General features: G+C 33.3%; 1 protein-coding gene across 1 annotated transcript; it reads left to right on the top strand.

Moving 5' to 3' along the window:
• Positions 1–962: 962 nt before the first annotated feature.
• Positions 963–26,492, top strand: LOC132713441 (von Willebrand factor A domain-containing protein 5A-like). Its single transcript, XM_060696045.1, has 12 exons — positions 963–1,217; positions 9,126–9,328; positions 10,228–10,447; positions 11,845–12,014; positions 13,231–13,339; positions 14,884–14,988; positions 15,269–15,395; positions 17,906–18,050; positions 18,548–18,633; positions 24,640–24,754; positions 25,376–25,546; positions 25,929–26,492. The coding sequence occupies exons 1-12, from the start codon at positions 1,130–1,132 to the stop codon at positions 26,241–26,243; spliced, it is 1,854 nt and encodes a 617-aa protein (XP_060552028.1). The 5' UTR covers positions 963–1,129; the 3' UTR covers positions 26,244–26,492.
• The last annotated feature ends 1,177 nt before the right edge of the window (positions 26,493–27,669 follow it).

Here is a 27,669-nt window from a genome sequence, read left to right as displayed (position 1 = left end):
ATAGAGGTTAAGATGTAATACTTTGGACAATAGTTCGAATTTGGTTATAATTGTATTTCAGTGGGTATTCTTAAATTGATTATGAATGTTAGACATATTTTCAATCGTAATTGTACCGAAATATACTTTATTGTTCTTTAAATGTCAAATGTATGCATTCGTAAATCTAATACATTATCTAAGATTATTAAAGTCTCTGTTTTATTACATCTAAAACCACGTGGTAGAACTGTAATCCGAGGTTATTTAACCCATTACTTCATGAGCATTTTGTGAAAAATGGCTGTTTTCATTGAAAAGTCTCCCGTTACAAGTTCAAATTGCTATAATACTATAAAAACTGCTTCAACACTAATCAAACTTGGCACAAATGTTGACTGGACCATTGCCCTTGCAACAACATGCTCAGGCTTAAATTTTCTGTTACCATGGCAACGAGGGGACTTCTCAAAATTGCCAAAAATCACTATTTTGCGTTGATTTTTTCCATTATAATTGATTTCAAAGTGCTGCAACTTCTCAATGGATTGAGATAGAGTCAAATGCTTTTCAGCGTTGGTTACACGTTACCTTATGATCAATCTGGGGTCATTTATAGCCTCTCACAAGTCCAAAATTTTCTTGGCGATGAGGGGGACTCCGCCCCCCTTCAAACCCCCCAAACAGAAGGGGGCACATCCCCCTTCTGGCAACCCCCTGATGAATCTTTTGGTTGGGGGGCCGCGCCGAAAAAGTGGTCACTTTTTTTAACAACATTTCTCAAACAAAAACAAGTGTTAAGGGCCTAAATAATGCATTTTTTCACCATTTGAGACAACAAAAAGGGGGGGGGGGTGAAAAAGGCGTTAAAAGGCGTGTATATGAAGTAATGGGTTAAACATTCGGAACTGCCTCGGCTATTATCTATATCCTTATCCGAAGACTGACGGAAAGGGCCGAGTAGTTGCGATTGGTTATTTAAATAGCCTGCGTGTAATTTAGTCATTCACAAATTTAGTGTTCGTATACCCGTACAAATTTATCTTCTTTGAAACTTGAATGTTTACAACGATTGCATGAAAGGAATGTCTATACACTTGTAAAGAACATTACATAAGTTATTATAATTCTAATTAATAATTTCGTCAAGATGAGTTCATCAAATAATGATAACGATGACAACAGTGAGAAAAGGAAGATTTCAATTTACGGATTAGTCAGATCAGAAGACCGCCCGAGTAAGTTTTATTTATAATATTTCAATAACTGTCCGGTTTACTTCCTTCTTGGGATCAAAGGTCAATGAATTAAATTTCAAAATCTTCCACCGATTGGAAAGTTTTTTTGGTCAATATTGGCGTACCTCGGGAGATATTTTTCTGTGCCTAAAAAGTTTTTTAACCCTCTTACATTAAAATAAATAAATAAATAAAACCACGATAAATAAGACACTTAAATCTCTAGTCTCCAAAAACTGATATTGGAATGTTTAAAATATATATGTGTTAGACAAATGCATTTAAAGGCAGCAGTTTTTAGACCTAAAATTTTATCTACTGGGTATCTGGGGCAAAAGTGACTTAAAATCAGTATTCTAACCAGCCCTGCAGCTTTTTGTACACTTTTGTCCGTTTATTTTTTATCTCATCTGAACTGTAGGTTAAGCCCAAATATTATAGAATTAGTTTGTTTACTCTCTATACATGTAAATGTCAAATGGTTAAGATAACACATGTTTTGTGTGTGTGTGTGTTTGGTTTGTTTACCCTCGCCACCGGAATGAACCATATGGGCGAGCACATACTTCATTTAAAACTTGCTTTATTTATATGGGAACTAATTTAATTTGTCTATAGTTTTATCGGTACATGTGTTTACGTGTGTGCCATAATTCCTACCACAAGTTCGTATAAAAGTACGTAACCCATGATAGGAATAAGATGGGATTGCTCCCATACTAAGTTAAAATGACGTGTATTTAAGAAATGTACAGCATATTTAAATTACCTAAGGTTAAAAGGGCCGAGACGTTTATAAAAAGCACCGTCTCTTATAACAGGTCAACTATTATAATATTCTATGATTAAAATGAGAGAAAGAAAGTCTTGTTAAAGCAATGTCAGGAACGCATTTTCCCAATTCAATGTGGCTAGTCATTAAAGGTCTAATTTGATCAGATACATACACAAAGGAGTGTCAGAATATTAAAAAACAAGTTTGTTTTAGTATGGAAATGATAGATTTTAATAAATTTCTAGTATATTTCACCCGAACACCTGCTTAGTTAAAGATGTTCTTATTGGTCTAAAAGTGATTTATGATCATGCGATATTTTTATATATCTTTTTTTTTGTTGGGGGGGATTTACATTAGTTTAGTTTAGGGGAGGCACTCTCGGAGTGTGTAGCGTTTATATATTAGAGAATATTGTTTAAATGATTACATATTTTCAGAGCCTGGACATACATGAAAAATACGGTGTTCTATATCGTCCGCACAAAATTTCGCTAGTAACACGAGATAATTATGGCCTCAAAAGGGCGAAATTTAGTACTAAACTTCGCATGTCTTAAATTTCGCTAGTCTCTTGAGCACTTTTTCTTGAGAACAGGGAAACATTTTTTTTTCTATAATTTATAATAAACTATCTCGGCCTTTTCCGTCTGTCTTCGGATGAGGACCTCGAACACAATAGTATGAATACACAGAACGGATGCGGTATTTCGGTCTAACATACGCTAAGAAACTAAACATGTAAACAAATAGCATTTTAATGCTGGGAGTTGTTGACAAATTTATTTCCAATATATGAAGTAAAAGTCCACCTTAAATAAGTGAATTCATAGGTACAAAAGCAAACAAAACATTATTTATATATTTATTATTACGGTTAAGGAAACCGAAAGTACAAAAAAACTGATGACATTTAGTCGGATGTGTTTAAAATTGTACATCAGTGGGCATATTTAAATTATAAATTGGTGTCAGACATATTTTCAATCACAAGAGTTCCGAAACAGACATTACTTTTCTTTTGGATGTCAAATATATACATTCGTTTTACATTATCTCTGTGTCTGTTTACATCTGAAACCTCGTGGTAGAACTACTTTCAATCCGTATTGTTTCCAAGGTTATTATAGATAATAGCCGAGGACGTTCCGATTGGCTACAGTCTCACTAACATCTCGGCAGAGCCGGGGTGATTCGGGTACGACCGGCAACAAACGGGGTACATCCGTAACTCTGCCGGCAACGTTCGGGATGATCCGGGAACATCTGGCATTCGACCCCGGATGGAATAAAATATTTAATATCCCCGGGGTTGTCCGGGATGATCCGGAAAGTATAGTTTTGCCGGCTTCATCCTAAGCTCTGCCTGGAACGACCAGGGTTACACCGGAAAGCATCGTAGCTCTTCCGGCACAAACCGGGTGAATGCCGGCAGAGCCCCGGAGGATGCCGGCAGAGCCCCGGAAGATGACGATGGAGCTACGGTTGATCCCGGTAGAGTCCCGGCAAAGCCCGGTTCATTTTTAAAGAATCACGACAATTTGCGATGATTTCACTTGTTTGTATTAAAACCCTTCCCATTTCCCTTTTATCCAGTGTATTAAAACCCTTCCCATTTCCCTTTTATCCAGTCTTGCATAAGTTTTTTTTTTTTAAAATCATCATGAATTACTGTTCTGGATCAATAGATATAATATTAAATAAAAATTATGTATCCATGTTATCATTTTTGCGCGTTTTCAATCCACCGGGGTTCTACCGGGACTCTGCCTGGATCGTCCTGGGCACTGCCGGGGCTCTGTCTGGATCGACCGGGGCTCTTCCGGCGTGCGAAATGTAGTAATAATTTTCGCCCTTTTCTAAGGCTTTAGAGGCGATAATTATTGCGTGTTTACTAGCGAATTTATGTGGACGAAATAGGACATCGTAGAACAGGCTTATTGTTTAAATGGTTAATGAATGATGTGTGTTGATAATAATCAGAGACTTGTAGTTTTGATGTATAAATGGTTTTGACTTAAAAAAGGATACAAATGCCTTATAGTATTTACTACACAATTACTTGCTAGCAGACAAAAGTCACACTTTAAGGTTGAAGATAACTTGGCACAAATGTCTTCCACATTATGATGATGTGTTGCGTTTAAGACACATGTCCGTACCTCAAAGGTCAAGGTGACATTAAATATAGTTTGAAGCTACTACTTATCCTGAAAGTACACAATCATGTTCGGACTTTGTCATGTATTGAAGGATTTTTAAAAGTTCTTGGCACAAATGTCTACCGCATCAAGAGGACGTGTGGCGTATAAGGCCTATGTCACTACCTAGAAGGTAAAGGTCACCTTTAAATGTTGACGGTACACATAAGTGTCACGACTGTAGGTTTGTCATGTATTGAAGGATTCTAGATAAACTTGGCATGAATATCTACCACATCAAGACGATGTGTCACATTCAAGACCCATATCCCCACCTCCAAGGTGAAGGTGCTAAGTTTGCTGAAAATAGCACTTCATTTCACATGAACAATGTTAAGCAATTAGTTGCTTTTATGATCTTTTTTTTTTCTAAATAATATTTTTCTGTGTGTAGTTTTGTTTAAGATTTTAAAGAAACGTAAAGTTGTTATAATTGTGTTTGAAATGTGGCTGTGGCGGCGTTTCTTATGCAGTTAGTGAATTTAGCGTTGAAATGGACCGTTTCATCATGAAACAGAATATTTTTCATCAATTTTTATCTAAACGACGATTCATATAAAAAACAAATACGTTTCAAGTAGATATAAGGTCCAGAAATGAAATAAAATTGAAATCAAATCCAAACATAAGTTAATAAAGAAAATATATGATGTTTGTTCTGGGAGACAGCTCTGTCGTGAAGGAGGTTGTCATGTTTCGCAAAGGAGATAGCTCTATGGTAATGTAAAAAGTATCTGATTGTTTGTGTATATTTTTTTATTACAATTATCTCTGCACAAATACTTAATAAAACAGTATTATACTAATGTAATTACTATATATGTATATCATGAAGTAAATTGCATAATATGATACAATGTATTAACATTTACACTGAAAACAACCTATACTTAACAGCCTACTGTTTTATGACGTATAATAATTACATTAGTATATATTGTTTTTATTAATTTTTTGTAGAATTCATTTTTTAACGCAATATTCAGTGTTTCTCTTTTGCTCGATCTCCTCAATAATATAATATGTAACACTTGGAATCATAAAAAAAGAAACTTATTGACGCTACAAAGAACACTACAATTCAAACTTATTCATAATAATATCAAATCACTGCCGGTATTTCTGGACATTTTGTTAAATTGTGAAACGGAAAGTTAAATCTTTACATACGAACTTAAATGTAGGTGTTCAAACAAGTAAGCGTGATTATATTCTAATAATTTACATTTCCTTTCCGCACACGAGCCTTAATTTGTTTGTCCGAACTAGTAAGAGAACAAACAAACCAATGCTGAAAATATAGTGAATCAGTTCCGCTCATTCCCTGCGGTCTGGAGACCGCAGGGTATTGGTACGCGTTTAACTTTTGAGGCATGGAGGAGCACGTGACCTGTTTTCGGTACATGGAGGAGCATGTGATCTGTAAACCGTACACGATTGGTTAATTGACCTTTTCGAAAACCTGGCTAAATACCGTTTATCGGTACGTTACGGAATTACCTCTAGCGAATTAGTCAGAATTACACATAATAAGAACAAAAAACTATTACGTGATATTTCTAATTTTCTATAATTAATTTACTGTTTAAGGTGGAAAAACTTGAATGATATATTCGAAAATTATCATTGTTTCTTTAATATATGTATCTCAAATTTTACAAACAATAAATTGTTTATACTGAAAATCTACAAAATTAAAATATTCGTAGTGGCATCTGCCATAATAAATAGAGATATTTTCTGCGTAAACTTGTATGTTTACTTTATTTTTTTTGCTTGGAATTATTCATAAAATGGTAGGCCTATTTAATCATTTTCTTAAAAAGAAATATTTGTTTCATGTTCAACGGTCACCAGTTTCCAAAGACCTTCTTCTATTTTGATCGATTATTGTCAACTATATTCCTGATACAAAAGTTTATTTATTCCCCTCTCCCAAAACAATGTTGAAAATAGTTAAATGAAATAGCTTTGTATCATTAAAAATGTTCCCCGCAGAAAACCATTTTACTTGTTACATCGATTTGATTAATAATGTAGTATTTTTAGCGCACGAACATCGCGCCCGAAATAAGAACGTTAACATATTGCCAGAGACTTTTATCTTAGTGTTAGACATGATCATTTTAATCATTTTTGAATAGAATTGATATATATTAATGGACACAATTCAGAAAACTGCATAATTAAGTTAATTAAACCTAAGCAACATTTGATAACGGGTTTTTGTATAATTTGATTTCTTAAAATGTACATGGCCGTCAATCTGTCTTTCTCTTTCATTTAAGTTCATGCTTGTATGTAAGTTTACTTAAGTTTACTTGTATACACAGGAATGTCATATAATTTGTTTAGGGCTTCTATGACATTCCTGTGTATGTATACATCCCCTTAGACGCGTTGCGGTATTCAAGATACCCGCACTTGAGTGATAAGCTATCTAATCATATCACTTCATTGCTGTTTTTCTCTTTCATTGCTGTTTTTCTCTTAAAAATGAATATAAAATACCATAGAATATCATGATTAGTATACAAATATGTTGTATGCTAGAATTTATAAAGAGGTAATTGGTATTTCACTTAAAATGGTTTTAATTGGCGATTATTTAAAAAAAGCAGTTTGCTAGTAATATTTGTTCTCACTTTTCATTTCAAATTAATGATAACATTTAGATATTGATCAGTAATTTAATAATAACAATGAAAGTTTTATAATTACCTAGAACACTTAACGCTAATTGTGAGACGAACCCTAAATGGGTGCTGCCATTTTGAAATGGACGTCACGTCAGGTTACAACGTAAGTCAACGGAAAAAATAATTTTATCATTTGACCACATTACTGACTTTATGAAAAAACAAACAAAAAAAACACAGAAAAAAATCATGCATAGCGATATACGTCAGGGTTAACATGACAATTTTTTAATTTGAATGAATTTACTATTATATTTAATACAAAATGGAACACTGGTATTCAAATTTGATGGGACAGACTATGATGTAATTACTTTACATGTATATCATGACGTAAATTGCATAATAAATCATTAACAATTACAGTGTTCAAATTGTTATCGACTCAATATTTTTTTCACTGTAAACAACTTTTACTTTGTATATGTGATAAACAGCATACTGTTGTAGGTAAATAATAAATGAAGTATTGAACCTGCACTCATTCAATATCCTCTTAGTTAATACATATATCACCACTTTTGCCACGTACGTTTCATTTAGAAAATAACATCAAAATACATGTTAAGATTTAAACTTGTAGAGAACTTACAAAACATAAACATAGTAAATAATTGTCATCTGACTGCTTTTACACAGAGTATATCAAGACACGAGTAGTTTTGCTAATGTGTCGGGTACACCGAATATCAAAATCCATAATGTAATAAATACGATATTGTATTTTAAGAAAATTCAGATCGAAATTCTCACGAATGATCTTGAAAAAATAAACATTGCCATTGAAATAATTTTGATGAGTTTTAATGTATAATGTCTCAGCAACCGTATGCGCTAATCAATTCACTTCTTTCAATGTGATGTGGTTCATTTCCTTTCCATGGTGCTCGTTTCGGCCATAAAATTGCACAATTCTGCGTTACTGTTTCATAATGTCTTCGTTATTCAGGGTGTTTTAAAGAAATAAATGAAACATAGCTTTCTGACTAGCTGAAAACAATGTAGATACTAGTACTTTAGTAAAAATGTAAATTCCCTGGAGTACAAAATCTTCTCAGTAACCTTTAAAATCTAGTAGCCCTACACCAAAAGCTCAATAAAAATTTCTTGTCACCGGGTGACCGAAGGACGGATATTCCGATCCGAACTGCAAACATATGTCAGATATTTGGTCTTGCATATTCTACCATATTCGATTTAAGTTCTTTATCTTTAATTTCAATGGAAATTTATATTATTACAACCGTAACTACTTTCTTACAACTACAACTTCATTCATAACGGTAAAATGTCGTCATCCTAAGCGTGCCATTGTACAGCACGCGACTCATCTGGCACCCCCCATGCCAGATGAAATTTCCGGCATGGGTAAAACCAAACTCCTCGCAGCGGTTACTTCCCCTGATCTGTACAGTAGCAAAGCGTGACGTAACCGCTGTGAGGAGTTTGGGGTAAAACTCACGGAAACGCCAGACTGATATGCAAGAATAATAATATCTGTCATCTGTCGTAGATGGGCGGATCACCTCGGGATGGATATTCCGATCCGAACCGCAAACATATGTCAGATATTTTTTCTTGCATATTTTACCATATTTCATTATATTTTAAATTCTTTATCTTTATTTTCAATGAAAATTTATATCATTACAACCGTAACTACTTCCATTCAACAGCGTATGAATTACAAAATCATTCATAACGGTAAAATGACGTCATCTTTATCGTGCCATTGTACAGCACGCGACTCATCTGGAACCCCCCCCCCCCCCATGCAGATGAAATTTCTGGCATGGGTAAAACTAACGGAAACGCCAGTCTGATATGCAAGAAATGTTTCTTTATCACTTCAAATGGTCGTTTTGGTAAGTGATTAATAGAATATTAAATTCGTATAAGTTCATAACTGAATTTATTGAACTAGTTGAATAAATTATATTATGCTCGCCATTTTATTCAACTCGTTAAATTAAAATTCAGTATTAAACATACACTCCTTCAATTACTTCTATATTTTACGACAGTTGTACCGAAAAGAACGATATATGGCCGTTATGGTTCTCTTGTAGTAGTTTTTTTTTTTGGAAAAGTCTGTACATAGTATCTTAACGTTTCCAATCAGAACATATGCGTAAATTCTGACTTTCATTTGTATCATGGAATCAGCGACAGGTGTGGGTGTTGGACAAACAAGTTTAAACAATCATGAACTCTCTTTCAAACATTATTTCAGTTCCATTAAAGTCTATAAAGGTAGATGTTCAGATATTTGGCTATGTAGCTGAAGTGACATCCACACTGACCTACTTCAATACTGAGGAGACCCCAGTAGAGGCAGTGTTTACATTCCCTGTAGATGATGGCAGTGCAGTGTTTCAGTTTGAGGCTCACATTGATGGCCGTCATATTGTCGCTGAAATCCAGGAACGTGAGCAGGTTGGTTTTATACAGTTTTAAATATTTTATACTCCGTACAGTGGAGCCCCGCCTTTCGATCTCCCGTAGTCTTCAACAACCTAACCTAACATTACGACCTTTTTCCTAAGACAGAAATCATTTCTTCTTATTTCAATTGACTTCCGATCCAAAATTAGAGATCCTGTATGTTGTGATCAAAGTGGTAAAGCACAATTAGTGAAATTATATATATGTACATAATTATGCAAATAAAACAATTTTCAAACATCGAAGTATGTGTAAAATATGTACTGAAATATTGTCCACATTATATGTAATCATTTAAATATTTGCATTAACTTCTTATTGAAAAAAATGACTTAGACTTTATGGCAAATAAATTTCTAATTACCTCCCTTTAGTAACATGAAATGTAAATTCGGTAATATATTTACAAATAATTCTTTTGGAACTTACAATATTGATAAATCCTCATTTGAGCATTATAATTATAATATAACCATAAAAAATGAGTTACAGGTTCGTTTATCTAGAATATTTTGAAGCGTAACATTTTAATAAATTACATATAAAAAAATATGTTTGTTTGTTTTTGAGTGTTTTGAAAATGTTTTATCCTAAGCAATTTTAAATATATACACTAAATTCTGTTATTTACATTTTTGTATTGCTAGGGAGCATATTGTAAAGTATCGATATTCTATAAGCGCGGCGATGTGCACATCTATATCAAAAGTGTTGTATTTTCTATGCTAATTACATTTGTGTTTTCTTGTATATCCAATGAATGTAATAAACAAAAAAAAATAAAATAAGCTAATTAAGATAATCTCTTTATGTTATTGTAACAAAACGTTATATGCAGATAATCCTGTACGAAACACGTTGATGTTGTTGTGCTTTACATTTTATCTCAGGCACAATTGACTTATGATGATGCTGTTCAAAGTGGAAAAACAGCCATGCTGCTAAAAGAAGACAGTTCTGCTGGGGACATCTTCAGTTGCATGCTGGGTAATCTACCAGCTAAAACTGAGGCGTCATTGGTGATGAAATATGTGATTGAGTTACCACAAGAACCTGATGGTCAACTAAGATTCACACTCCCTACTGTACTTAATCCAAGACACTTTTCAGGTAGAAGTATATTACATAAAGAAGTATATTTATGCCCATTTTCAAGAATTTTCTTTTAAATTATTGGGTAACGCAGGATAACTTTTGAAGGATTTCAATGATTGTGTTTATATTTGGCCCGTAAGAATACATTTGCCATCTTATTCTTTTACCAAACCTCTACAAATAACAACTAAACACTCGATTGCAATATGCGAGAACGCTTGTATTTAGGGACATTTTCCGTATACAAGATGACATAATAAATGTGCAAATATAGCATAAAGCAATAAATATTGTAATTGATTAATAAATTTATCTCTGTCAAATAAATGCTTTGCAAATCGTGGTCGACTCGTGTCCAGGAAAAAATGCGAAACAAAAAAACACTTTTTAATTTTTTGATATGATTGCGAACATATTTATGGAAACCTGTGCCCATTTGCCATCACAGGAAATGACTGTCAAATACCACTGAATGTTGGGCCTCATCCTTGCAAAACATTAAACATTTATACAAAACGATGTAAAATATCTACACAATGTTTGCGTTATATTAGAAACATACATTTTATGATGTATGTTAAAATAAATTATAGCTATTCAAAGAATAAACGCAAACCTTGAGCACTTTTAAAATTGTACTTTTCACAAAATAATTTTGGCTTTGAATTTGAATTTAAAAGAGTTTGTCTCAAAGAGTTGCTCGCTAGAAACTGATTTTTAAATATGAAAACCCCAATTAGATACAGCTTGAACTATTCGAGCGAACACTGAATGTACAAAGGCCGGGTTTTTATTAAATCTAAACATTGTAACAATGGGTACCAAATAATCAAAACACAAGTTAAGATTTATTTTTGTAGCATCAATTAATTATTGATAAGAGTTATGCCCTTTAACGAAATTGTCTGTAAAATTATTGTTTTCCTTATGATAACTTTTGAGGGATATTGATTAACGATATGTTTAGATTGTTGATATTGCGCAGCTTTACCGACAACTTCTTAATTTGTTAAAAAAAAGCTAAATAAAAGGAAAAACGACAAACATGATTCACAAAAGATGTATTTATTATCATGTTGGGAGTATAACAACAAATAGCAATATTTGTACTTGAATTTATCTAGAATTTTTTTATACCACTTACCCCTATTTGTTCCGTAACAATGGGCCTCATTTTAGCTATTTTTGTGATAATTGGTCAGTGTGTCGAATAATGCAAACGTCCAGTTTTGGAGATGACATCTGTACCTGATTTATACTGTAAGTATTTTGTGAACACAAATGTAGTGATTTGTTCACACTCGAGAATAGGTATTTTTTCTTTTCAAAAGTGCAATGGGAAAACTATAGAAGTTATAATGGCGACATTAAAAAAAAATCATATATAAGTTAAAATTTTCTTTTTGTTTTAGGAGTAGGCGGAGAAGTTGCTGCTGAGGGTGCCACATATGTTCCACCATCTAAAGTACCGTATGAATTTAGCTTGATCGCTACAATCAAAGGTTATCATAAAGTAACCTCAGTCACCTCAGAAACAATCTCATTAAATGTCCATTTTGAGGATAACAACAAGATAGCAAAGGTGAGTGAATATTGTGTTGAAAAAAATTAAACCTACCACAGATCTGTTATATATTATATTTGATATAACTGATATTATAACTAAAGAAGAAGGTATACAGTTTGAATTAACAAGGTATTAACATTTTGAAGATTGAAATCAAAAGAAATCATTGCTTATATTTCTTTGACTTAACCTTGCTGTATGAGTGAGACTTTGAAGTCTCGGCAACATTATTTTCATATTGACATTGACGTGCGGTGGTACGGGCTACATGCATATTTATTTTTAGTAACTGTAAACATAATCATTTGTTTGAGCATATATCTTAATAAAGTTTATGAAAAGAGGATCTGTTTTCAAAGTTCATTTATCAATACGTAAAGAAGATATACAGACTTTAACTGTTCAAATATGCATTAAACTACAACCTAAAATTTCATATTGACATGTTAGTGATGCAACTTAGAATTTAGTCAATTTATAGAAATAATTAGTTAAATCTTACATATTCATAAACTTAGCTTGTTAAACAATTGAATCAATATCGATGATAAAAATAAATTACAGTCTTTAGATATGTACGAAAGACCGTTGGGGACATTTCAACTTGATGAATACCCAATTCTATCTTTGTGAATTCACGATTTTAGCTTCACGAATTTACGATATCAACTTCACAAATTTACGATTTCAACTTCACGAATTCATGATTTCATCTTTACGAACTCACGATTTCAACTTCATAAAATTCACGATTTCATCTTCCTGAAGATGAAATCGTGAATTTATGATGTTGTAATCGTGAGTCGTGAAGTCATGGAGCAAAAATCCTGAGTTTGCGAATTCCGTATGTTGAAAACGTGAAAGTTAAAATTTTGCATTTACGGAAATGAAATTCATGAAGTTGAAATATCTTTTGGGTCTTTTGTAGTTACGATAAACCTGCTACTGTTCATTGAAACCAAAACCATCTTGCTCTAGGCAGGTGTATTACCATTATTTTTCACTACAGCAATTTGTTAAATAACGTTTGTAAAGTTATAATACCTTGTAATTAAACTATGTTACTATTGTCAAGCATCTTATGGTAATTTGTAGTTGATGCTCTTCATTCAATTTTTCAGAAAGTGGCACTTTCATTAAACACATAATGTTTTAAAATTTACATCCTATTACATGTAAGCTTTGGTGATGTTTTAACTTGTCAACTTTTAAACCTATGATTATATTACAGGTTAGCCTTGGTGAAGATTTCAAGTTTGATCACGATCTTAGATTTATTGTACAGTACGAGTCACCTTATTCTCCACAGATTGTCCTTGAAGATGGAAATCCTGAAGCTGGTGAGATACTGATAAATACATTTATATTTTAGTGAAGGTAATAATATTGACACGCATATACCAGCAGTTAACAGTCAGGCCAGTCTCAAATACCAGGCAGTATAAACAAGTCTGAATATTGTCATGGCTGAGTTTAAGTATTTTGATATTGACAACAATATTTTCTTTTTTAAATCAGAATTCATTGCAAGGCTTATATACAATTTTGCTATAGACAGCATTATAGCTTTTCATTATAAAGATCCCTCCAGAAGAGCTGCAACTGATTACAAAGGCATATGATTTTAAACTAGTGTAGAGGCTTTCTCAAAATCGGAACAAGTTAACGAAAAACAGATTTTGGGTCATCATCCTTAAATTTAGATATCTGCTCCTGAAAGATGACTCAAAACGTAGGAACGTGAACCCCAAGTATTGTCCCATCATAAAATGCATTACCCCTTTTCGCGTGTGTTTGTGTGTGTGCTATGTGTGCTTTGCCTGATTGGATTTTAAGACAAATTGGTACATTGGCACGTTGACGATTGGTCACAAGGACGACAATCTGCCTTAGGTCAAAAGTCAAGATCACAGCAAAGAATCGAATTTAGTGTATTTGTGACACATTATACAGTCGGTGCATGACTTCTGTGTACCTGATGGGATTTCAAAATAGCTGCTACACTTGATCGCCATAAGGAAACAATATGTTGCTCGCAAAATCCAGGTCCCATACTAAAACTTCAAGGTCGTGGCAACTGATTGAAAATGCATTTTGTCATTTAGTTTTTATTAAGTGCAGCTAGAGTATGTCTTCTTGCCATTAGTTTTGCATGCTGAGTCTTCAATGTTCGTGTTAAATGTTGAATTCTGCTTAAGTCGGTGCTAGGGGGCGTGGACGGTAACTTGCACTTTCCAGTACCGTCCATGAACAGGCTCAACATTTTCAATTTTGCCGTGTTGGGCTTTCTTTAGGGATTCTGTTTTTCTCTATTCAAAATTAATACACATGATCATCTTAAATATTTGTTTGCAGACATATGTTCCCTACACCAATGTCATGTTTGTAGGTAAAATGTCAAATACTCTCAGGCTTACAACTTATTCATTATACTTGGATTGTCAAATTATTTTGGATATATCTCCACCGTAATCAGATGATGTGCCATTCTCAAGGCACATGTCCGCACCTCCAATGTTGCATTTGTGAGTCAAATAAAAATCTGCTTTTGTCAATTCTCTTTCCTTTATAACTTTGTGATTCCTTGATATATTTTCAAAACACCTGGCTTAACTAAGTTAATAGGATGTGTCATGCGCAACCACCATATCAAGATAATACTTGTACAATGTCATATGGCAGGAGCACCTTTATCTTATTGGCACATTTCTAGTTTTATCGAATGAATTAGTGATAGGATCCCTTTTATCTTAAAACCTGTATCCATTGAAACCCCTGAAAATTGATTATTGGATTTATTGAATGATTTATTTTCCTGCAAATCATATACAGATATGCAAGTTTCTTTTCAATATTTTATCACTTTTTTATTTTCTTCTATTAGATGGTCTATTGAAGGAGGACATATTAATGATCAGCTTTCACCCAGACCTGAAAGAAGTTGCCATGGCAACTAATGGCGAATACATCTTTGTTATAGATAGATCTGGTAAAGATAACCTTTTGATATCTTATACTAATAAGCACAATGATAGAAAAATACATGACTACATGACAAAGGTATGTTTTTGTGTAGGAAAATAACATTTCTTTCAAAGGCTAACATGTTAAGATTGCTTTCACTAAAGCAACATATATTTATACGAATTTATAAGAGTGGCATCTTGAGAATATTTATATGACTTTCACTAGTAGTTTATTTTTAAAAAGCATTTTGAAAATGAATAAGTCAATTGAATTCATAAAAGTTTATTTTATCTATATTTTAGGCAGTATGGATGGAGACCGGATTGCAAATGCAAAAGAAGCTCTTTTTCTTTTCCTAAAGAGTTTGCCAAGCAACTGTTACTTCAACATTATCAGTTTTGGGTCACAATATAGCTCCCTGTTCTCAAGGTATTTTGAAGGTTATTTAAGAACAAAAGTAAACATGATTCATACTTTGCATGATACTAAGGTAGTTCAAGAATCCGTAGAACTTGGTACTTTTTTATATACTTCAAAATCTGTTTTTCATTATTTTACAATGTATGCCTTTGTCAGTTGAAAGATAATAGCCGTTCAGTCTGCACGTACATTTTTGCTGTTACTTTTTGTTTGACAACATTAACCTATGGGCAAAAATTGAAAGCCAGAATATTAAGTTAAGAGCAGTCATAAAGTTCCTCACTAAAGAAATCCATCGCCACAAGACGGATGAGTATGAGTGAAAGGAGCCCAACGTATTCATTAGTGGCAAAACCGTCAGTATAATTTAAGATTCCTTAGAAGATAACATAAGACAAGGTTAGCCTGGTGATGTAATCCGAAACCTAAATATGCAAGATCGTCAGCAAAGTGTAGCGTCAAGTCAAGAGCATCTAGAAGTGTACATTTCCAATTCAAAAGACTCACAAACAACTTGTAACAGGAGATTAAACTTTGGCTTCACAACTGGGACCCTGATACGAAAAATGAGTCCGTGCAATTGAGGCACACTGGCTCACTACAACCTTAGCTATTTTGTACCCAACAATCGAATGGTCACAAGCATGTTTGTACTCCAATTACAGGAAAATACTATGAGAGAATGAAGGTCTGGTCTCTAATTAATGCCCCCAAGTGATCACTCGTTTTCCAAGGCTCTTTTATACTTCACTACAGTTGGAGTCAAGTGCCGTGTTGCAGCTGAAAAAGAGTTGCCACGAACTTGTTTTTTTATATTTTTTGGTCCTTCGGGATAATTGATTCCAGCGCTTTCAAGTGTTGAAATTGAGTACCACTCAAGTCGGTGCTGTGGGGCGTGAAGGTTGTTGCATAGTAACATTAGTAACATGATTGTAATTTAAAAATAATAATACTTGTATAATATTTCATCATATGTAAATGTATTGGTAACTAATGATGTTTGGGGCAATAGGCCTGATATCAATAACCTTTTTTATTGACATTGTCATGATGTCAATGTCATTAAACACGTTAGGCTTGCAATTAAAGAAACAAAGAATGGAAAAGCAAGCCGCTTCTGTGCTTTCGTTCATGATGATACCCCTGTGCAGTCCGAAGTTGCAAAAGCACTTTTCGTAAGTAAAATGCAAGTTTAGCTGTGAGATAACCCGCCTATTCCGAAATGGTTATCATCTGCTTAGAAGTTTTAAGTTGAGGCTTTGGACATAAGCGTTAGGCTGCTACAGAGGCTTGCTTCGGGGACCAAACCGACGGCTATTATTTCTAAAGCACAAGCTGCTTAAAAGGAAAATTCGGCCGAATACAAAGACGTAAAAGGATGATTATACTGTAAAATAATATTGGAACAATCCAATCTGTGAATTACACGTTCTACGTATTTATTGAACTGCCCTCGTTTATTGGTAAATGTCTCTGTAACTGGCAGTATTATAATGAGAAAGGTATGCCACATTGGTTTACTGAAATGTATCATCAACATTATAATTCTGCATGCTCCTTACGTCAATTTTCATTAGATTTTCATAAATGCATATGTCATTCAAATTTATTAACAGCTGTTACGAGGCTACAACTTAATTTTGGTTATGATCAAAGAAAGCACAAGTGCAATATCATAAATTTGTAATGCATTCTTTTGTCAGGTAATATAGCTGTATATTTAATTGTTGCCTGTTCTATAACCCCTCACATATTTATATAACGTGGCAAAAAATGTATAACTAATAATATACCAGAAATCTTGAAAGACTGTTATATGCCAAAACCATACCTGTTTTTCATGATTTCTGATACAAAAATGTTTTACTAGTATTTGAATTTCACCTGCACTCTTTATATCATTTTGTAAATGGGCATGTCATGTAAACAGGTCACCTTCTGTTAAATATTGAGACCTGCCTCCAGGATTTGTCCAATTGTTTGAGAATTTAATGTGATTGTCAAAGTGTTTGATACAACACAACCAATCCTAGAAAGAGATTAATATAGAGTATGTGAATCAATGAGCTACACTAATTTATCTTTACCTTGTCATACTTAAAAAAATGGAGATTCAGTTGTGTTTTTTTTTCCAGGGAAGTCAGATCTTTGTTCAAGATCTCATTCAAATATGAAACAAAGGCTTACTTTATTACTTGGATTATTGGGGTTCGAGAGCTTGTAATGTTTTGGGATTGGATAAATTTGGTCATGGGAGGTTGTCGGAAGGCATATATTTGTATATGTAGTTTAACTGTCAAAGAACAATGTTGTTAAAATAATGTGAGTTTGTGTAGCGAAAATTTTTTTTGAATCTAAATGCGAGGGTATTGTGTCCAGGGCGGTTGTCAATGGGCATTTAGTGGAGTTAAGCCAGACTTTTTTTTATAACTTTTAAGCTAACCTGAATGAAAATGATTCTCAGGAATTTACATATTATATTTGAATTAATTGAAAAATTAAGATTAAACTTCTTACAGTGGCAGCAAAAAGTACACAAGGTCACGTTTAACTAAAGCTATCAGAGTGCAAAAACTGATGAATGCTGACATGGGTGGCACAGAAATTCTCAAGCCTTTAGAATATGTCTTTAATAACAAACCTATACCTTCACACCCAAGAAGGGTAAGTTGGTTTTTACAGACTTTTAAGGTGGAAAATTATTCTTGTCATGTTTTATTTTTACACTTTAAAATACTTAACTTGGATTTTAACTTTTATCAATACGTAGTTGAAAAACATTTGGTCATTTAGGGTCAAAATATATTTATCTACATTTTTTCAGAAACAAAATCTTCATTTATTGACAAGTATCTCAGATAAATGTAATGCAAGTACTTTGCAGTTACATCCACACTTGGTTTGGGTTTGATGTTGATTGTTACCTGGGAGATAAGTGTGGTGTGTGTATGTATAAGTATTTAAGTTATCTAATGTACTCCTGGGCCAAAGTTTTGTTAAAGTGTTCGTTATCTTAAGCAATGTCGGGGAGCATCCTATAGTAATTGAGGATCACAGATATGTCTTGTCTTAAGTTGTATAAATTAATGAAAACCTTGTTTTGTATATCTTACGCTTTTGAATGATGTATGCATGTTAAAAAATGTATAAATATTTTCCAGGTTTTTATTCTAACAGATGGGCAAGTAGGCAATACAGATGCAGTAATCGGACTGGTCAGAAAGGAATCCATAAACACAAGTACAAGGTACATTATAACATTGTTCGAAACAAATATTTGTTCCAATTAACATTATTCAGTAGACCTCTAGTGAATCTATCTTCTTGTATTTCATAAACTGTATTCAATGAAGATGCTGAAACGTTTTTAATCTATTACCTGCTGAATTTGTTTAATGGACATGCCAACTGTGAGCGAACAATGCGTTGTGCATGGTTTATTTCCTCTTTTGACACGATAAATTTGCATAAATAGTAGGGGACGTTACGCAAAGAACATTTACAAGTATTTTTGCACAAAAAAACAACTTTAAGTGGAGTGAAAAATTTATAATGTTTCAAACATTCACCTGGCCACATAATGCTTAATGTAGTCAATGGTTAATAAACACATTAATTTAACAAATACATATCTAAAAATCTGGAAAAAGAGTAACCCCTCGGTAACATTAATCGGTAACATAAATCATTTGGAAATTGAGCACTCATATTAAACATTTAAATCTATAATAATTACGAAGTGATCAGCGTTATAAACATATAATCAATGATTGCATTAATTTCAGTTGTCTCACAAATTTAGTAAGTATTTTATTTCGTATCGTAATGTCAATTCATCTAATTTCTACATAAGTTGTAATAGAAACAGATTGACAGTGGGATCAGCCCTCTGGTTGTACATATCCTGGAGGCACTAAAACACCCTTCACGTCTTGTTAAGAGTTCATACATTACTAAAAATTGTCTATGTAGCATTGGTGTTAAGTCGTCCTTAACAATAACAACTTCGCCAACGTAAACAATTTTGCGTTTCAAAGAAACTGTGACAATTCATGACTCCTGCGTTATGACTCCTCTAATTGCTGAAAGGTAATGAAGAAGAACATTTACATACAAGGCGCCTGTCATTGTATTTTAGATATTTCACAGGAGAATGAATTAAAGTCTAAAGTATTCGACTAAAGATAGAAATATTTATTGAAACGGTCTAAAGTCAGGCCTAAAGTTGGTCCAACGTCTTATAAGGAATTATACATTAAGGACTTTTCTATGAAACACAGCGACGTGTGTATATCTGTGCCGTTTGCTTTTAGTTGTAGGTTAGTTTAAACATATTTATTTAAGCTCGATTGCGAAACAAGTTCTTGCAACTTATATTAATCACTTTCGAGTCCGCTTCCTGGAACCAACCAGTACTGGCGTCTTATGGAGAAACATGGTCGTGACCCGAGTAGGGCTCGAACCCATGATCTCTGGGTTGAGAGGCAGACACCTTAACCATTAGGCCACCGCTACCCTTAAAGTTGTAGGTTTTGGCTCCTTGCCATTGGTTCTTGTTGCTGGGTCATATGGGGGTTGCGTTCATTGAACGCCACCTTTCCTTGTTGATCTTGTTTATCATATATTGGGTAATAAAAGATATTTGGTCTTCATGGCCAACTTAAATTTTGGCTTTAACATATCTTCGACCAGAGTATACAGGGGCTGTAGTATGTATAATAAATTGTCTGAATAACGTGTCTCTAAATACAGTCTAACTTGCCCATGCGACCACGTGTATTAAGCGACTTTTGTCTTAAACGACCACTTTAAATTCCCCCCGATCATTTTCTCTCTATGTTTTTAATGTATTAAGCGACTTTTGCTCAACGCGACCAGCGACCGCTAATTAGTCACCTAATTGAGAGCAATCTTTTCATTAAACGACCACTTTTACCTGTCAAGTAATTGCGTTTTAGACAACGCCGCCTCGTAATGTCACATGTGTCAACAATCAAAACACAACAAATAAATGTGTCAAAATCTCTATTTCCCAAACCGTTTTAGCGTAAGCAGTATACGCGTGACGTGTATTATCCAATAATATCGATTAAACAATGCAACGCTCCGCCCCTACTTATGTGGTGTATACGCTTCGCTTATTGACAATTAGACTGCAGTGAATTGACCTTGAACTTGATCAGCAATTAAATTAGATGTATTTTGTTTATTTCTAATGAAAAATGCACGACAGAAAAACATCCTCACTAATAGGGTTTTCGTGTTGGAGACAAGGAAAAGCAACGGAGAAGTCAAAAAAATCTGGAACAAATGTCAAACATGTACGTAATGGATCAAAACTGTTTTGTAAATAAATAGCAGAAAGTTATTTTTCACAGATTATCGAGCGTACTAATTATTCAACATTTATATAAAAATGAAGTTGTTAAACATTCCCACCGCATAAGAAAGATGTCATTTGTAAATTTTGACTTTTATATCATACTTTTTCTTAAGAGACCGTTTCGTTAAGCGACCATTTTGGGTGTTTCCCTTGCGCGGTCGCTTAATACAAGTTTGACTGTATAATATTTTAGTGTCACCAGCACTGAGATTGTGAATAACTTACTTTCTTACATTTTTCTTTGAATACTATGTCTACAATGAACACGTGGTTAGCTATATTGCAACCCCGGTAGAAATGATATGTATCTATATTATTCCTATTGACATCAGTCTCTATTTCCATAATTTTAACGTTTTTGTTTAACTCTTTGCATAAATCAGAAAGGGTTTAATTTTCAGTACCATGCTTCTTTGCATGTCGTCTGGCTTCTGGTGGAAGACTCGCAAATGACAATTTAGATCATTAAGTTGCGATAATCTGGTCTTTTATCTAATAGATCTTAATAGTCCGAGAAATCAGTGAAATAACTGTGCACCTCTTGTAAAAAGCATGAAACTTGACATGGTGGCAGGAAATAGTATTATAATTCATTTCAGCCTGGGATCAACTTTTCAAAAATCCAAGATGGCCGCCGAAATGTACAATGTACATGAGACATGGCAAAATGAAGATATTTACGTCATGAAAATGATATAAATTGACATTGTAGGTCAAAAATAGTAATTTCTTGGAAAATGCTTTAGTAGCATCGGTAGAAGATCCAATATGGCTTTCAAATCCATGATGGCCGCCATTAAATAATGATTTTTGGACAAATTTCTATGATATGGATAATTTATATGATCATCAATCTTCATACATATAACACATTAATAAACTGGCTCCTGCACAAATACTGCACACACATGTGTACATTCACAGAGAAAAAACCATGGATAAAACCATGAGGGCAAATTATTTATCTTGATATTTCGAAGAATAGTATGTACACAAAAGACGTCAGTTTTTCAGTTTAGCTAAGGTTTTGCATTCAAATTGGTTTTGTTATGGAATAGGTATAAACATAATACACTTATTTATGAGCATGATATAATGTCACTATTAAAGATCAATACCTATAATGGATATAACCTTGAATATTTGTATCAAGCAATTCCGAGAATTGACATAGTTCTAGAAAGTCGTCCGCTGATGTTAGTAACTGCAACAATGCCTCCATATATTCCACGTAGACTCTAAGTGATAACAATGTAAAAAGTTCTAACCCTAAATTTAAACGTCTATCATTAGAAACCAATTATAAGTATCTTTATTGGATTTAATACTAGTCATCCAACAAGATACATTTCCTTAAATAAACATCCTGGGTAAATTACATATTCCAACAGTGTAACAATGAAATAAATATGCGTTTTGCGTTGCTTGTCTATGCACATTTGCGATCTTAAGGTGACAACGGAGTCAATTATCACTGAAAATACCTAAAAAGAGATTTTTTGCTTAGTATATTTATTAACCTTTTCTGAAAACATTCGTGATTTAATTTTTGAAGCAGTTAGTCCAAAAAATGTGTTTTTAAACGTTTTAAAACGGTACCAATCCCATTTTTATCTGCTATTCGCGGAACCTGTCAATTATCGATAACGCTCCGCCCCCTGTTTGGGCATCAATGAGGGAAATCGGTAGTTCCATATATCCGTGAATTACCACTCCATACTACTCGTAATACATGTATCGTACAAATACTGTACATCTTTATGAATATCTCAACATTTTATCGTCTACCTTTTATTTAGCCTTTTTTTATATAAATTAAGAAATTGTCGACCAATGTACGTAACATAATGTATGTTACATAAGTAATTAAGCATAGCTGTAAATCGCACGACCACGGGGTTGATTAAAAAATGTATAGTTGCTAAAATATCCATAATGTGTGAAATAATAATTTGTTTGTCCTGTTAATCTGATAGATATTACATTGACTTTATGGACTTTTGTACGGATTCAAGGGATTGCTTTACATTCAAACTAGTTTTCTAAAAATGTCTAGTAAAACAACAACCAAAAAAAACAGACATAATTTATGTGAACGCCTATTTGACTTGTGGTAAGGGGTCAATGACAAATTTCTAAACCATTTTTACCATTGTCTAAGGATGATTATTTCTCTATGAATCAATAAAAAAGATATTAAAATATATTACCAGTGAATGCTTTGGATAAATTGTCCGCCAGTAAATCGAACACAGTACTAATAAACCTGGGACAAAGTATAAAATTTATTGTCTATCCCGGTAGAAACTGGATCTCTATGCCGTGCATAGATGATATTCATGATAATAGAAGTCAAGGAGGCCAGATCATAATGATCGAGTAATACCTTTTATTTCTATTAAAATATGTGAAGCATTATCAATTTGGTGGAAAAAAATATATAATATCCCGTTCTTATTTGTATACATCTACAATGGACTTTAAAAGACTGTCAGAAGCTCAGTTTTTTGTTATTTTATTTTATATTTTAACGGAATTTCATACACAGGCAGAGTGACACTGGTATAATACAATAATAATGCTGATGATAATAATAATAAACTTCAAAAAGGAAACAATAAAATACCCCGCTAGCGGTGCGCAAATGCGTTCCATTTCACCCCACTGAGTGCCTCAAATTTTACCGATAGTCACGTGACATGTGCGACAGATACCAGACGAACAGTAAATCACGTTAAGAATTGAAGAAATTTCGGCTATAAACTGATATTAATCAGCAGCTTTTTAATTGGTCAGATGTCACTGGGTCATAAAATGTTGTTAGAGTATGTAACCGCAACTTGTGACACTCTCTGGTGCGATATTTGTGTATTATGCAATTATTTAGCGTGAAACGTAGGGGTCCGAGAGAGAACAGCCGATTTATGACACTTCGTTTGATGCGGGTCGGACTAACTTTGAATCGGCATAACTTTTTTAATAATCAAGCAATTAACATGCGGTTTGAAGCACATGAAAGGAAATTCATTTACGGAGGGAACCGTGTCAGGGATTTTTGTTTGCTCAATCAGCGACTTAATTATCTTTAATTACGTAATATGTATGGTGAAAAAAGTCGCATAAAATGTTTGACGTTACGTAATATTTTTTTGAGAAAAGATAGAAAAAATTTGAGACACGGTTCCCCAGATAATATAAGTATGGTTATTTTCCAAAAGTTTGATGACAAAAAAAATAAAAAATGACTTTGATATGACGATTTAAAATTTTAGGATTTTTATTCAAAATCAATCATTTACAAAGGCATTTTTTCAAATATGTTATTTTTTATGATGATCAACGATATTTAATGCACAAAGATTAAATAATTAACAATTATTACTAAAATAACTTGGTTTAAATGACATTTATGTGAGTACCACGGAAAGTGTCTGTTGTCACCTTAAGAAAGGTATTCAAATGCTGACAATACAGGCAAACTTTTGCCTTTCTTACGGTTTGTTAGCAGGAAAAATTCTTTGAAATATTAATGAAGAATTTTATTATTGGTAAAAAATAAAACAATTATTGTATAAAATGCTTAGTGAATATCTAAATCTTTGAATTTGGATATCATCATACGATAATACGAAGCGAAAATACCTTAAATAGTTAGTTACTACAAGAAGAAATGGTTTCTTGTTACATTTAAACGCACACTCAGCTGAAAACCATTCGGAAGTGATATGATGTATCATCACACAGACAGAACGCAGTCATTCAATATAATTAAATGTCACAGATGGACTTGACAATTTTGGTTTCATTACGCTAGAAAGATGGTTACTAGCATGCTATTTCAATACAGTAACAGTAGTCAAAATATTTCAGAGTATTCACCCTTGGTATAGGCCATGGTGTATCAACAGCTCTGATTGATGGTATTGCAAGAAATGGTGGAGGGAAATCAGAATTTATAACTGGTAAAGATCGTATACAGCCCAAGGTAATTAACATTTCTTACCCTGTTAAGAGCTTTGATTTTGAAATTGGTTATTAATTATATACTGGGTTTCCGTATTGCAAAGCAAAAAAGTGTTTTGACTGTATGGAAATACAAATAAAATAGAGCAATAAGAATCCCAAAAGAACGCACACAACGATAAAATTGAAAATATTGCTCGGTTTGATTGTTTTTATACAATTGGCTCCATTATCCTAAGCATGCCTATATTAAATGGTATAAAATGGTGTGTTTAACAAGTTCTGCATATTAGGCTTTCACAAATCCGAAAAAAAATCTATCAGATGAAGAGCTGTGTTAGCAAAGTCAAATAGCATTTCAATATATTATCACTTTGGTTGACATAGGTGCATTGATAGGGTTTCCTAATATTTTTACCTGGGAATACTTGTAAATTTAAGACCCTTTATTGCAACTGTCTTCTTCTGATGAGTTTGCCTTTAGAAACAAAGAAAAGTCGAGTGTGACCCAAACTTAGTAGTTATTCTTGTTATTCTAGTTAATTTGACAATATCTATATTTTAATTGGTGCTAGATCAATTATGTGGCAGATTAATGACTACTACTTGTTATTCAAGACCCTATATATATCTACTTGTACAGGTGATATCATTATTAAAGCGTGCTATGCAGCCTGCCATCACAGATATCTCACTAGACTGGGATCTACCTCCAGGTATCATACCCGTGTCCATACCTACTGAACTTCCAAATATCATATCTGCTGGTGAACGACTCACATTGTTTGCTGTCCTACAGAATGTTGATAAAAATGTAAGTCTCTGTCAAGGGGAGTTCTGTTAGTATTTCTCTGATTTTGTCTAGTATATGTCGCTTTTAAAAGGTTGGTATTACACCTTTTCACGTTTTAAACATAAGCAAAAAAGAAAAACCTGATTTTCTTCACCAATGCGACGGGTCGTGCTCTTAAGGCTAAAAGAAAAGGGATTTGTTTTGAGTTTTATATCACATTATATTTTTCTCTCATAGTATACTTATTACCAATGTAATTTGAATTAATTTATGGAGTTATAGATAGTTTTTGAATCGTAAGATAAAACGTAATAAGTTTGTTCATGAACGGTAATGGAAAGTACAAGTTACCGTCCACGTGGTTAAACCATAAGTAGGTGATAAGCTGTAATTTTCATTTCAGGCAAGTTATGCACCCAGTACAGTGACGTTGAAAGGTGTACGAGATGGAAATGCTGTTTCTTATACTTTGGTCTTCACTTTGTGTGAAGCAGACAATATAAATGTATCTGCTCCTATTCATCGATTAGCAACTAAGCTGCAAATCAAACTTCTACAGGACCAGGAGGCGGAATCTACTGCAAAACGTTTACAGCTTTTCTTTTTTGAAACAATCTTTTATACAAATAAAAAAATTACTCCGGATTTCCATGTCAGAAGGGCACACCAGAGAAAAACTTTGTTAATTACTGTAACAATATTTTTACCTCCACTTTAAAGCTAAGCTATTGTCAGGAGCCATTTTCCTTCATCTGCGTTGGTTAACATTTTTTGTTCCAGTTTTGGCTTATGTTTATTTACTAAAATACTGATAAAGCTGTCAAATTCAATCTATAATGTGAATGCACCCTCATGAGTTCTACCTCCCACACCTATTTTTAGGTCAAATGTCAATGGTCAATGTAACTTGGTCCTGTTATATTTTAAAATTCAACTGGTCATTAAAGTAAAGTACTTTGACCTGGTATCTTTACACTTTTTATGTTGATGCGCCTTGATAAGTTCTACCTGACACACTAATCTATAGGTCAAAATATCAAAACTAAACAATCAGGGTGTTTAAATCTGCCCTATTCATTTTTTGGCCGAACGTACAAAGGCTAATGTCACTGTTCCTGAATAAACAAAATCAAACTGGTCATTTAACCAACGTACCACCACACCTTTGTCACTAAGGTTATATAGTTTAAAAAAAATCATTTCATGTAACTTGGTTAGTTGTACATGTTAAGCTAATTTTTAGATTTGTGACTTGAAATAGATTGGTCAAATTCAATTGGCTCAGAAACTATTCAAGCTATTCACTTAAAACCTGATACACATTATTAGAATCAAAAGGTCAGATTTTTCTGAAATTATCATCAGCAAAGTTATTCCCCTTTGACTGACTAGATTTCTCTCCCTCTATTAACACTTTTGATACGGCTTATATCTCATCCTTTTGTGACAAGGTTTATTTTATTCACAATGTACTAAAATATCACTTTAAACTTGCAGTTCTTTTTGTAGTACTTGTCTTTAGATGACCATGAACGTCTAATTTTTGTTTAAAATAATTATCCTATATTTTTTAATTTGATCATAAGATAGAGAAAAATAGAATCACTACAACACGCACAAAACGGCAAAATTGAAAATGTTGGAGACTCGGTTTAATTGAATCTGTTCATCAACGGCATTGGAAAATGAGAAACAAGTCACCGTTCCCGCATCTGCTACGGGATTAAACACGATTTAACATTTAAATACGAAAATGATGAAACTTTTAATTTAGAAACATCTGCAGATGTGTTCAAACGGTGGTTATCATGTAACCTTCAATGTGGCACATAAACCATCAGTTTGTGTATTATTTCCAATACACTTTACACAAATTCTGATTAAAATTGAGAATAATTTTGTGTCAAAATGACATTTTTGTAATATTTAATGTCTGAAACATATTTATAATACCTGCTGTTGTATTACAGTTGACGATTTGGGATGCACAAATGTCTTAAATGCTATAAAAGAATACAGGAAGAAGGTAGTTTGTCTGAGTTGCCAGGGTAACATTATATCAAAACATACATCATTTGTTGCTATTGATACAGACGGTAAGAAGGTTGAAGGTACCGCAGCAAAAATATCGTGCCCAGTGCCTT

The sequence above is a fragment of the Ruditapes philippinarum genome, unplaced genomic scaffold (assembly GCF_026571515.1).
Source record: "Ruditapes philippinarum isolate M1 unplaced genomic scaffold, ASM2657151v2 ctg5281_1_1_1_1, whole genome shotgun sequence".
Taxonomy (NCBI): Eukaryota; Metazoa; Mollusca; class Bivalvia; order Venerida; family Veneridae; genus Ruditapes; species Ruditapes philippinarum.
Note: the sequence above shows the minus strand (reverse complement) of the source record. Positions and strands in the feature narration are given on the sequence as shown.